Genomic DNA, 12,771 nt, shown 5'->3' on the forward strand with positions numbered 1-12,771 from the left:
AATATTTGCTCTCGTACTCGTAAAATAACTTTCCTCTGGTAAACTTTTAGGAACAACGCCACACACACACACACACACACACACACAGGGGAGTATAATATGACAGTACATATTTAACATCTGGTATCAATGAGCTGTTCACAATAATTCTGTGAAGGAATGTCTGGAGCCTGATATGTTCTCCTCATTCTTTATTGAAAAAAAAAAAAACGTTTGACAAAATACAACTTTTCTGAATCATTAAATACACACAAAGTTAAGCAAACGCCCCCATCTGAAGGTTTAATACGATTACCTTCCCGGCCTACCGGTCGGGTCCCGGTGTCCTGCTGGGGGGGTCCCCATGGACTCCACCCTCGGCTGGGACCCGTCAGGTCGTGGTTCTAGTGAACACTAGGGCTGAGACCACACCGGCTGGTAGTGACGCATTGATTCATTATTCTCCTGTAGCCAACGGACATGGTATTGGTCCGTCTCCACTAGGTGTAGGTCAATGTCTTAGCCAACTTAATCATTGACTGTACACCTTAGACAACTTTATTATTGTATGTACACCTCTTATCCAACTTTATCATTGTTTGCCTCTCTAAAATGTAAATGCTAGGATTCATCAGCCTCGACTTGGTAACTTTAGCTGGCTACGATTCTCAGGTAATAAAGTGAGCGCAAGTCTAATAACAACAGGAGGGGTCGCTGTGGTCACTAGACTTTATTATTAAACTACAGAAGCATCAACATGTACAGGACAGGTGGTCTGTTAGTCTGGCAGAGCAGGGCGACGGGATGACATGGCCTGTTTCTATGGTAACATCGTAAGGGGACAATGTTGACACTTCTCAGACACCACAGAAGAGTTCTCCGGGGAAAAGGGTTTGGTCCAAACTTTACTAACTAGAACATTCCAACGCAGGACTAGGCATTGTATCTGTATCAAAAGACTTTTGTGTAAATGTTTAAAGAGGAAAACAGGACACAAAATGGTAGAGCGATGCGGCGAGTCATGGGTAAAAAATAATAACAATCCACGAGAAATCAAACCAAAGTCAGGATGTTCCCCCGTAGGCAAACAAGCAAGGGGTCACACGAGGAACCGAGATAAGTTAGCTCAACTTGAACAGCACTGGGATCTTTTAAACAAAAAAATAAAGTCATAAATGTCTGACTGGGACTTCCCTACTCAATTCCATGGTCAGTGTGCTAGCCTGAGAGGCTAGCACACTAGGTTAGCTTGCTAGCTAATTTGAGTTAAACATCAAATCAACATGGTTCTAGAGTCATCCTGAAGAGCCTGGAATCATCGCTCACTCAAAGTTAAAGTCATACTCGAACCCCAGGGACATCATGTCTGAAGGCAGGCCGAGGGTTTCAGTGGTGATAATGTCAGGGGTGTCTGGGTTTTGGGGGGTGTCAACGGGCAACAGCGTCTCCTCCACCTGCGGCTCCACCTGCGGCTCCACCTGTGGCTCGAGATTGGTGCCAGTGTCTGGCCCTTCCGAGTTGGATGCTGCCTCTTCGCTTTCGAGGCCGGACTCCGATCCGGACTCACACTGGCTCCGCTGCCGGCGGGTCTGGTAGCGGGTTTGGGAGCGTGTCTGTCGGACAGGGCGGGAGGCCGGAGAGGTCTTCTTGGCTTGCGGAGACGTTCGGCTCTTAGTTTTAGGAGTTTTCGGGGACTCTGACAGGGTGGTCGGAGCTGTGGTCAGCTCCAGATCTTCATCCTGGCCGTGCAGACTTGGCAGCAGATCCAGTTGTCCAATCTGTGGTTCAACTTGGGTCTCTAAAGCAAGAAGGGTTTGGGGTTCGGGTTGTGGGTCGGGATGGGTCTGGGATAGTAGTTGTACTTGCGGTTGGGTCTGTGGTATTGTTTCAGATTGGATCTGGGATACTGGGGGTACTTGGGAATGGGTCTGGGGTATGGGGTCAGGCTGGTCCTGTGGGGTAAGTTGTACATGGGGTTTTGTCTGGTGTGCTGGCTCAGACTGGACCTGTAGTTCTTGATGGACCTCTGGTAATGGGTCAGGCTGGATCTGTAGTACTTGATGGACCTCTGGTAATGGGTCAGGCTGGATCTGTAGTACTTGTTGGACCTGTGGGGTTGGGTCAGACTGGATCTGTAGTACTGATTGGACCTCTGGTATTGGGTCAGACTGGCTCTGTAGTACTGGTTGGAACTGTGGTACTGGCTCCGGTTGGATTTGTAGTACTGGTTGTACTTTGGATCGAGTTGGAGACTCCAAGTCAGGTTGGGGCTGTGGTACTGGTTCGACCTGTGGTATTGGGTCAGGTTGGCTCGTAACTGGTTGTACCCATGGTTGGGCCTCAAGTCTGAGGTCTGGTTGTACCTGTGGTAATGGGTCAGGTTTGTTCTGTGGTACTGGTTGGGCCTGTGGTATTGGGTCTGGGAGGGTCTGGGGTACTGGGTCAAGACTGGTCTGAAGTACTGGTTGGGCCTGTGGTATTGGGTCTGGGAGGGTCTGGAGTACTGGGTCAAGACTGGTCTGAAGTACTGGTTGGGCCTGTGGTATTGGGTCTGGGAGGGTCTGGGGTACTGGGTCAAGACTGGTCTGAAGTATTGGTTGTGCCTGTGGTATTGGGTCTGGGAGGGTCTGGGGTACTGGGTCAAGACTGGTCTGAAGTACTGGTTGGGCCTGTGGTATTGGGTCTGGGAGGGTCTGGGGTACTGGGTCAAGACTGGTCTGAAGTACTGGTTGGGCCTGTGGTATTGGGTCTGGGGGCGTCTGTGGTACTTGTTGGACCAGAGGTTGGAGAGCCGGTTTGAGTTCAGTTGTTTTGGGGAGGAAGGACGGGGGAGGCACGGGTTTGGTAATGCTTTGCAGGACCGGCTGCGATGGTTTCATCTTGCCCTCGCCGGTCTTGGTCCCACCGGTCGGGGTCCTGGTGTCTGCGGTCGCTGCTTTGGGGAAGGCGGAGGGGCCAGACTGGCTCACTCCGCTGTAGAAGATGTCGAAGAGGTCCTTGGCCTTGGCTGCCGCCAGGTGGGTCTTGAGTTTCTCCGAGCGGTGTGCTCCGTCGCCGGAGTTCATGAAGGGAGGGGGCTTCACGAAGACGGTCCGCATCTGCTCACTGGCAGGGACCCCGGGGGCCGCCTCGTCAGACTCCACTGCCACCAGCCTCTGGTTCCCTGACATGGGAGGAGCTTGGAACTGGGGAGGAGGTTGGAACTGGGGAGGAGGTTGGAACTGGGGAGGAGGTTGGAACTGGGGAGGAGGTTGGAACTGGGGAGGAGGTTGGAACTGGGGAGGAGGTTGGAACTGGGGAGGAGGTTGGAACTGGGGAGGAGGCTCCACTGGCATTTGCACCGGTATCTGTACTGGCATCTGCACGGGGATCTGCACGGGCATTTGCACAGACACCTGAGCTGGTATGTGCGCCGGTATGTTCACGGGCATCGGTGCTGGTTCCTGTATGGGTTCATCCTGATCCTCAATCTCCATGGGTACAGGTTCAGACGCCAGTGGGTTGTCTTCAGGTGCTGCAGATTCAGGGGTTTGTGGTCTGATGGAGAGGAAGGCGTTCAGAGGAGCAGGCTTGGCGACGGCGGCGGTTGTCCGGAGGCCAATTGCCGGCGCCGGGAGGTTTGGCCGGATCCTTCCTCGGAGGGCCACCTGGCCCGCCCAAGGGGGCGGCATGGGAGGCTGTCCCGACAGCTTCAGAGCGATCTCCTTGGCGACCGCCATGGACTTGGCAAAAGAGTCCTCCACTGGAATCTTGTCCGCCGGCGTTGGCGCCTCGTCGTCCTTCAGGAACTCTGCGGCAACTCGTTCCGCCTCCTTGGCCAGGACGCTCTCCTTCTTCTTCCAGGTGAATCTGCCAAAGGCAGCCCCAAGGGGGGCTGCCGGAGGGGCCGGGGCTGCTGGCACCACGGGGGCCGTAGCCGCCGCCGCCTTGGCCGACTCCAGGCTCTGCTTGCGCAGCTTGGCCCTCATGGCGGGACTGGGTCCACACATGATCTTAGGAGGGTCGTAGGGCCTTGGGGGGGGCTCGGGCTTTTTGACCTCTGCCTCCTCCTTGAATTGTCTTTTAACAGGTGTTGTTTTTTCCTTCTCGATCTTGGGCTCCTCCCGCTCGTGCTTGGACCTGGGTTCCGGGTACTTGTTGGGACGGTGCCGGTCCTCGTCGTATCTGGGGCGCTCCTCCCCCCGGCTGGGCCTCGATCGATCCTCGTCTTGGCGGTAGCGGTAGCGGTAATCGTCTTCTCTGGAGTGTTTGTATTTTTCCACTTCGTCCCTTTTACCGTATTTCGGCCCGTCGCTCTCGTTGTATTCCCGGCTGTACCGTTGTCGATCGTCCTTCATGGGCCGATGCTTCTCGTCTTCCACCATCTTGCTGAGTGCAGCCTTCGCCTCCTCCCCCTTCCTGGGCGCATCCACTTTGCTGCTCGACTTGAACTTCTCCTCCACCTCCTCCTTGTTCGGTTTGTACCTCTCTTCCTTCTTCACGTCTTCCCCTCGCTTCTGCTCCTTGTCCTTCTTGTCCTTCTTGTGTTTGGACTTCTCCTCCTTATCGTGGTCTCCAGGGCCCTCCATGTGCTTGCGCTTCTTCCCAGAGTCCAGGGTGAGCCCGGCCTGCTGCTCGAGGCTCCTCCTCTGCTCGTAGAGAGGTTTATCCATCATGTAGAGCTGGTAGAAGAAGAAGCATCAGAACATTAACAGAAAGGTGCGGCCAGCGGCAGAAAAAGAAACAACAAATACACCTTACATTTGCACAATGACAATACTTTCTCTACCTTCATTGAGCAGGAAATGAAAAAGGGAAATGGTGTGAGGGAAAACTTGAAAGAGCCTTAATCGGGAAATAGACTTCCACCTAGAGAGCCTTTGGAGAAGCACGGCTGTATTAATAAGGTGCACCGCAGCACAAGGTCAAACCAGCGGATAAATCGGATTATCATCTACACAAGAAGCCGGGCCTGTCTCCAGAACACGAGGCCGCCTACCTTGTACTTCTCGTTGTGAGCGTGCGTCGTGACGTGCTCCTCCGCACAGATGGCGTCTCCGTAAAACTCTTTGCACAAGCGGCAGTAGAACCCCCTCACCGGCAGCAGAAACTCTGAGCCTGGAGAGAGGAGGAGTGGAGGAGAACCAGGGGTTAAAGAAACCCAGACCAAGACAAACGGCCAATCGTGTTTACCTGCCGGCCGTCTCCGTGTTCACTTCCTGTTGTGAGAGGAGAAGATTAATGAAGACCACTGGGTTTTAAAAATGAGAGAATATTCAAACATCACATGGCATGACTGTGGATGTGCGGCTTGCGATTAAGCTATGGAAACCTTCTGGAAGGACACAACAACAACGACACTTGTTCAGGGGCTTGTGGTCCCGGGCAGCCGTTTACCAGAGCTTATGCGTGATCACGCGTCGCTACAACAACCGAATCGAGGGAACGTTAAGAGAGACAACGGACGGACCGACAGCAGCGCTCCACACACTGATCCCGTTGAGTTCTCATTAAGGCTCAAACTACCGGAGCAGAGGCAAGCCAAAGGACAACCTGGAAGTAAAGGAGTGCTTACAAAATTCATCTGGCCAGGAAGAGTCATCAGTTCAGAATCATCTGGTCACGGAAACACATCAGGGAATTTCAGTAATGGATGGGGAAGGGGAGGGACGGGGTACCTTTAGCCGGCTTGGTGACCTTCTCCCCGGAAGGGATGTTGACGGTTTTGGAGAGAGGGGGGGCCCAGGGTCTGTCGTAGGGGTCTTGAGTCTGGATTTTGAGAAAAGAGTGCACCGTGAGAGCATGTGGCCCACCTAGACGGGTCCAGTCTTAGGTTAGGAATGACATGAAGAAGTACAATATAATCCAGGTCATGCAAGTGAGTTATATATTTTGATTCCTTAGAGAAGTCACACCAACCTTTCTGTGCCCCTTGCCTTGCAAATGTGTGAAATAAACAAACATGGAGCCGGTGGTGACGTTACAGTTTTTGCACCAATGTTCTCCCGAGTCAAAGTACTCAAACTTCTCAGAGGTCTTTAAGGGGGAGGAGCCAGTCGTCTGGGGCGTGTCTTGGTTCGGAGTGGATCTCGCCTCGGCACACTGCTAGGGTAAATGCGAAAAGAGTTTGTCAACGGGACAAAAACACGACGCTAAACACATGGATGCATGTTGCGCGAGCATCAAGAGCATGGCCACATTTAGCGAGCAAACCCAAAATATAGAAGGGTCAAAGAGCCTTACCTTCAAGAGTGCGTCAGTCTTGGAGTCGTGTCAAAATTCCAACGGTTGTCGTTTAGCCCTAGCATTTTTTGGCTAACATTTTGATGGCTTTAAACAACGGTTTATCAGACACTAGCGCTAACAGCTAAATAGAAACACCTTAGAAAGACAAGTGAAAGAGTTTCTAAACTAAACGTAAAATGAACGACGCACATGTTACAAATATGATGAATGATGTAAAAACAAGGACCTTTAAAATAAGCTTAAAATTAAGTTAATCATTTACAATTGCAACATGAGCAGAAAGTCTGTCGTACCGCTCTTGTGGAATACACTGGTTTGTCACTCATACTGCATCCATTGTTGATTACTAGTTAAAAAAGGACAGTCAGGTTCAGAACCAGCACTCAGACCTGTATCCTGTTAGCTCATGTCGGTTCACTACCACGGCGAGGACCAGGACATGGATGTAGCATGCAGACGTACATAAACAACATCTATCGAGGCGCCGAGAATTAACAGACACTTTGACACATTTTAACGCAAGCTCTGAAAAAATAAATAAAATCATGCAATGGAATTATGGAAATATTAATTTCATTTTAAGCTTACATATCAAATCATCAATTCACTAAATCCCACTTAATTAGGCGTCCTGAGTACAGTGTCATGGACAGGAGAGGACTGGGATCTGTTCACGCTAGAGTAGACGTTCTAACACATTGAGAGCAGAACCGGACCTCCAGATGATGGCTGGTACCAGTTGACTATCTAACCGGACACCACCACTAGGGTCACCAGATAAAACTAGATGTTCACAGTGGAGCTGGACCTCCAGGGGAGGTTAGTAGCGTACACCAGCTAACAAAGAGTACATCGTCAACACACAGAGCCGTGACGCGACGTTGACCACACGGGCGTCAGGACTGATTCTACCACACAGGGTCCCAGTGCCCGTGTGTTGTCATCACTGTCCTGAACTCCGTACCTTGTCAGCGGGGCCCCCCTCGGGGCCGGTCTTGTCCGCGGCCGGGGCCCGGCGGGGGCGGTCCGAGGGGTCCAGCCCCAGGATGAGGGCCACCTTGTCGATCTCTGTGCGTTTCCTCTCGGCCGCCTCGTGCTCCAGACGCAGCTCGGAGATCTGTCGCATGACGCTCTCCTGCAGCCCGCTGATCTCACACAGCAGGGGGTCCTTGTGGCCGTCCTTCTCCCGCCGCTTCTTCCTCAGCAGCTCGCCTGAACACACACACACACACACACAAAGACACACACACACGCACACAGACACGCGTCATTAAGGAGCAAGTAGGGGTTAGGGGGCATCTTGCTTTAGGAAGCCTCTGGACTTTTGGGTTCAAACCCACAACCTTTTGGTTCTGTAAATCAAACCCCCCTAACCACTAGACTATCATGCCCCAGAGCCGCCCCCAGCCTCTACCCAGCATGCACCTTGCTGTTTGCGGAGGCTCTCGAGCTCCTTCATCAGACACTCCTTCTTCTTCATGCGGACCTCCCTCTCCTGGAGCAGTTTCTCCCGCTCCTCCAGCACCTGGAGAGAGACACACGCAGACCATTATAAAACATGACCCCCGGGATGGGGAGAGGCTCCAGAGAGAGGCCTCACTCCCATGAAGCCAAACCATCAACACCACAGAGGTTGGACCGATGACATCATCGGCCCGTAGTCCTCCTTCTCAGATTGGGACCTAAGAGTAATAAAATTGGCTGCCGGCCCCCTATAAGAAAGCTGAACCCAAACCAGACACGGCTGGCTCCTCCCAGTGGAACGTTGAATGAGTCATGTCTGGTAATTCACTCGCTGTGATGTCATGGGTCATGATGTCATGCTGCACGAGTCACAACGTCATGCATCATGAGGTCACGAGGTGATGACTAATGACGTTGTGTCCCGTGTCGTCCCGGGGGGGGGGGGTTACCTTCTGTTTCTGGCTCTCGTTGTTCTTCTCCTCTGACAGGACCTTGCTGCACCGCTCGCGCTCCTTCGACATCTCCAGCCTCTTCAGCGACGCTGCAGAAGGACCCAGATGTTCATTATGTATTAGAATTAGGGCTGAACAAATGGGCAAATTACGGAATACCGATTATTTCAACAAAAATTGTGATTTACTATGCGATTTTTCTTTTGCTAGTTCCTTATATTCTGTATAAATCACTAAACAAGGATAAATCATTCTATAGTATGAACAACACAACATTAGAAGCAGTCAACGTATAAACTGCTCTTTCCTTTAGAACAGGCCTATGGGTCGCGATAAATGTATATTTTAACATCTTGATTTAACTATTGAATCGTAAAATAAAAATGAATACGAAACTTGCTGATCTCGCAGCCTTTGCGATTTGCACATCATGTTCCATCACATCTCTATATCGGTTTGGATTCGATTAATCATTCTGCCCTGATTAAAACACGTGAGGCGTGTGACCCCGATACTCACTCAGGTCGGGCTGCACCAGCGTGTTGAAGGGCCGCTCGTAGGGGGGGGGCCCTGGGTAGTCCTGGGGCATGCCGGGGGGGGGGGTACATGGGGGGCCACTGCTGGGGCATGTAGGGCATGTAGCTGCCGTACTGGCCGTAGGCGTGGGGGGGGTAGCTCTGGGGGGGCGCCATGCCGTAGGGGGGGGCCACGGGGGGCGCGGGCGGGGGGCCGGGCTCTGGGGCCAGGGCGGGGGGGGGTCTGCCGCTCCTCCTCCCAGGAGCCCCGCTCGCCCTTCAGCTGCTTGACGGCGCGGGGCCTGGCTGCGGCGGGGGGAGGGGCCTGGTGGCGCCTCCGGCCGGCGGCATCCTCATCGCCGCTGCTCCAGCTGGAGGCGCGGCTCCGGCTGCTGTCCGAGCTGCCGCTGCTGCTGCTGCTCCGCCCCCTCCGGCGCCGGCTCCGCCCACTCGCCCCGCTGCGCTCAGAGCTCCCCGACGAGTAGCGCTGCTGCCGGGTGGGGGTCTTGGGCGGGGGCTTGTTGCCGTGGAGACGCTCCTTGGTGCGGGCGGCCATCTTGCTGATCTCGGTGACCCCCAGGTCCAGCCCGATGGTCTTCAGGAGGCCCTGGATCGCCTGGTACTCCTCGGCCCCCTCTCCCTGCTGGGGGGCCACGGCGGGGTCGCTGTGGGCAGGGCGGCCTTGGGGGGCGGGGGGAGGGTGGGCGTAGGGCTGGGGCTCCCCGTACAGTGCGTCCTCCGTCAGCTCTCCGTAGAGATCGGAGTAGGCCTGCTGCTGCGGGGGGCCCCCCCGCCCAGCCTCGGAGGGCCCCTGGGGCTTGATGTCGTCACTGTCCCCGTAAAGGAACTCCTCCTCGTCCTCGATGACGTCCTTGGGTTTGGCCCGGCCCCCCCCGGGATGGACCCCCAGCAGCTGGAGGATCCCAGCCATCTCAGGGTCTAGCCCCACCCGCTGGGCCAGCTGGGGGTCCGCCTTCAGCTCCGCCAGGACGGAGGCTAGGGCCTCGGGCTCCACCCCCTTCACCGCGCTCAGCAGGCGCTGGGCAACCTGGGAGATGTTACCGCCCTCCTGCCCGCTGGGGGAGTCGCTGCTCTGGAGGGCCAATCAGAGGGGAACAGGTGGGTTAATGGGCGGATGGTTAACGGATGACAGTAAACAAGCAGGGTCTTAACAAGCAGACGGTTACCGAGCAGAAGGTTAACGAGCAAGGACTTAACAAGCAGATTGTTAACGAGCAGTCTTAACGAGCAGAGCCTTAACGAGCAGTCTTAACGAGCAGAGCCTTAACGAGCAGAGCCTTAATGAGGAGATCCTTAAGGGGCGGAGGCTCACCATGCGGGAGGCTGAGTCCTCGGAGCCCAGGCGCTTCTTCAGGATGGACTTGGTAGGCCGGTTCAGCAGCTCCTCCATCTCCTTCCTGCGGCGGGCCAGCTCCAGCTCCTGGAACTGCTTCTTGGTGCGGTCGCTGTCCACGCTGTTCCCGCTGCTGCTCCTGCTCCAGCTCCTCCTCGCCCGGCTCCTGCTGCGCCCGCGGCTCACCGCACGCCCGGCGCCACGTCCAGCGCTCCGCCCTCTGGACCGGGACCGCGACGGGGACCGGGAGTGGGACCTGGATCTGGACTTGCTGCGGACCCGACTCTTGCTCCTCCCGCGGCTCTTGCTACGTGCGCGGCTTTTGCTTCTCCCGCGGCTCTTGCTCCGAGCGCGGCTCTTACTACGTGCGCGGCCCCTCTCAGGGGTCTGGCTATGGCTCCTGGAGCGAGCTCGGCTCTTGCTCCGCCCCCGGCTCTTGGCACGGCTCCGGTCGGGGCTGCGGCTCCGCCCCCTTGGCCTAGGGAAGAGAACACTTTAATGAATGTGTTGTTAAGTTTTACTGTGCAAAGAATACTTGAGCCAAAAGGTGCACCCTTCATCACCCAGCACAGCCTTAACGAGGTGCTGTACCTGCCATCACCCATCACAGCCTTAACGAGGTGCTGTACCTGCCATCACCCATCACAGCCTTAACGAGGTGCTGTACCTGCCATCACCCATCACAGCCTTAACGAGGTGCTGTACCTGCCATCAGCCATCACAACCTTAACGAGGTGCTGTACCTGTCATCACAGCCTACACGAGGTGCTGTACCTGTCAGCACAGCCTATAGGAGGTGCTATAACTCATCACAGCCTAAACGAGGTGCTGTGACTGGCGTCACAGACTAAACGAGGGTGCTTGTACCTTTCTTCAGCCGTCAGTCTTAACAAATTGCTGTACCTGTGATCACAGCCTTAAAGAGGTGACTGTAGCTGTCATCACAGCCGTAACGAGGTGACTGTAGCTGTCATCACAGCCGTAACGAGGTGACTGTAGCTGTCATCACAGCCGTAACGAGGTGAATGTTATTTTAATCACAGCCTTAACGAGGTGCTGTACCTGTCATCACAGCCTTAACGAGGTGCTGTACCTGTCATCACAGCCTTAACGAGGTGCTGTACCCGTCATCACAGCCTTAACGAGGTGCTGTACCCGTCATCACAGCCTTAACGAGGTGCTGTACCCGTCATCACAGCCTTAACGAGGTGCTGTACCCGTCATCACAGCCTTAACGAGGTGCTGTACCTGTCATCACAGCCTTAACGAGGTGCTGTACCTGTCATCACAGCCTTAACGAGGTGCTGTACCCGTCATCACAGCCTTAACGAGGTGCTGTACCCGTCATCACAGCCTTAACGAGGTGCTGTACCCGTCATCACAGCCTTAACGAGGTGCTGTACCTGTCATCACAGCCTTAACGAGGTGCTGTACCTGTCATCACAGCCTTAACGAGGTGCTGTACCTGTCATCACAGCCTTAACGAGGTGCTGTACCTGTCATCACAGCCTTAACGAGGTGCTGTACCTGTCATCACAGCCTTAACGAGGTGCTGTACCTGTCATCTGGGGAGGACAAATGTCGAGAAGTGGGCGGCCCCCCCTTTCCCGTCAGCTCGTTGCCTACGGTGATCACCAGGTTGTGGTCGATGGGGTGGCGTCCTCGTGGAGAAGGAGATCTCTGCAACACAAGCCTCCTGTCAGCGACCATCCCAATCTGTCACTATTCCACTATAAAATATAAGCTAACAGCAACTGTTTAACTAAAAATTAGATTTCCAAATGTTTTGTAAATATTGACTAATATTTACTTGTAGTTCTCTCAATGCAAAGTGGGTTAATGCTTACTCTAAACTTATAGGACACTTGAAACCACCGTACAATAAAATTATAAATAAATAAGTATAATTTTTTCATAATAGAGGTATAGACATTCCGCTCAAGTCTAACAATAATTTGCATGGTGCATTGCGATGTAGATCCAGGACGTGTCTCCTCAGTTGCTCACTCTGAAGAGCAGATCTGACCGTCTATTTTGGTTGTTAACATCAGGTAGCTCTTGATGCTAATGTTTACCAGTGTCTACATTACACCGCCGCTACACACGCCCCATTCACCTCCTCGGTACACACAGCTCGGTACATCAACATTACTTTGCCTCAGACATTGTATCCATGTTTGCAAAAACCCTCCTGGTTCCCGTACCTCTCTGGGCGGCCCGCTTCCCCAGTACTCCCCGCCTCGGTGGCTCCCCTGCCCGGGAGAGGGGTACCTCCTCCGGGGCGGGGAGCGCCTGTAGGAGTCGGACGGTGGGCCGCGGTCATGGTAGCCGTGCTGGTGGTACGGGGACCGGGGCCTGCCCCTCTCCTCCCGGTAGGACGGCGGGGAGTAAGACCGTCCCGACGCGTGGCCGAAGGGCGGTCCACGGCCTTCGAACGGCGGCGGGTAGCCTCCTCGGTGCGGGGGGCGACCGCGGTACATTATACCGTCCGAGCCCGAACTATACTGCCTAAAGCTAACGCCTATTGAAGGAACGGTTGATATGGGGTATTCACGGTATCTTGGTTTGCAGCGGGTTGGACGCTTTCATTGAAGTTTCTGCCGAACACAAACCGCTCGGATGTTAATGGCGGCTGTGCTCTTCTTCTTCCGGAGGGACTGCGGACTGAGGAGATTGCCCCCTGCAGGCCAGGACCCCCCACTGCTGGTTAGGACTCCCCTCTGCCGGCCAGGACTTCACCGTGTCATGTTTACAGCTAATACTAGTTTAGACCCAAAACACT

The 12,771-nt window shown here is 54.3% G+C and overlaps 2 protein-coding genes across 3 annotated transcripts in view; both read right to left on the reverse strand.

The window, feature by feature from the left end:
• Positions 1-12,771, reverse strand: part of LOC115559454 (neoverrucotoxin subunit beta) — a 544,561-nt gene that overhangs the window by 441,290 nt on the left and 90,500 nt on the right. The window lies entirely within an intron of this gene.
• Positions 191-12,655, reverse strand: znf318 (zinc finger protein 318). The gene is given in 13 exon segments (XM_030378223.1): positions 191-4,640; positions 4,958-5,076; positions 5,637-5,727; positions 5,878-6,063; positions 7,169-7,416; positions 7,630-7,729; positions 8,118-8,209; positions 8,640-8,713; positions 8,715-8,864; positions 8,866-9,728; positions 9,969-10,467; positions 11,548-11,669; positions 12,194-12,655. Coding segments are annotated over 13 exon segments (6,159 nt in total). The 5' UTR covers positions 12,470-12,655; the 3' UTR covers positions 191-1,301.

This window comes from Gadus morhua, chromosome 15 (assembly GCF_902167405.1).
Source record: "Gadus morhua chromosome 15, gadMor3.0, whole genome shotgun sequence".
NCBI classification, from domain to species: domain Eukaryota; kingdom Metazoa; phylum Chordata; class Actinopteri; order Gadiformes; family Gadidae; genus Gadus; species Gadus morhua.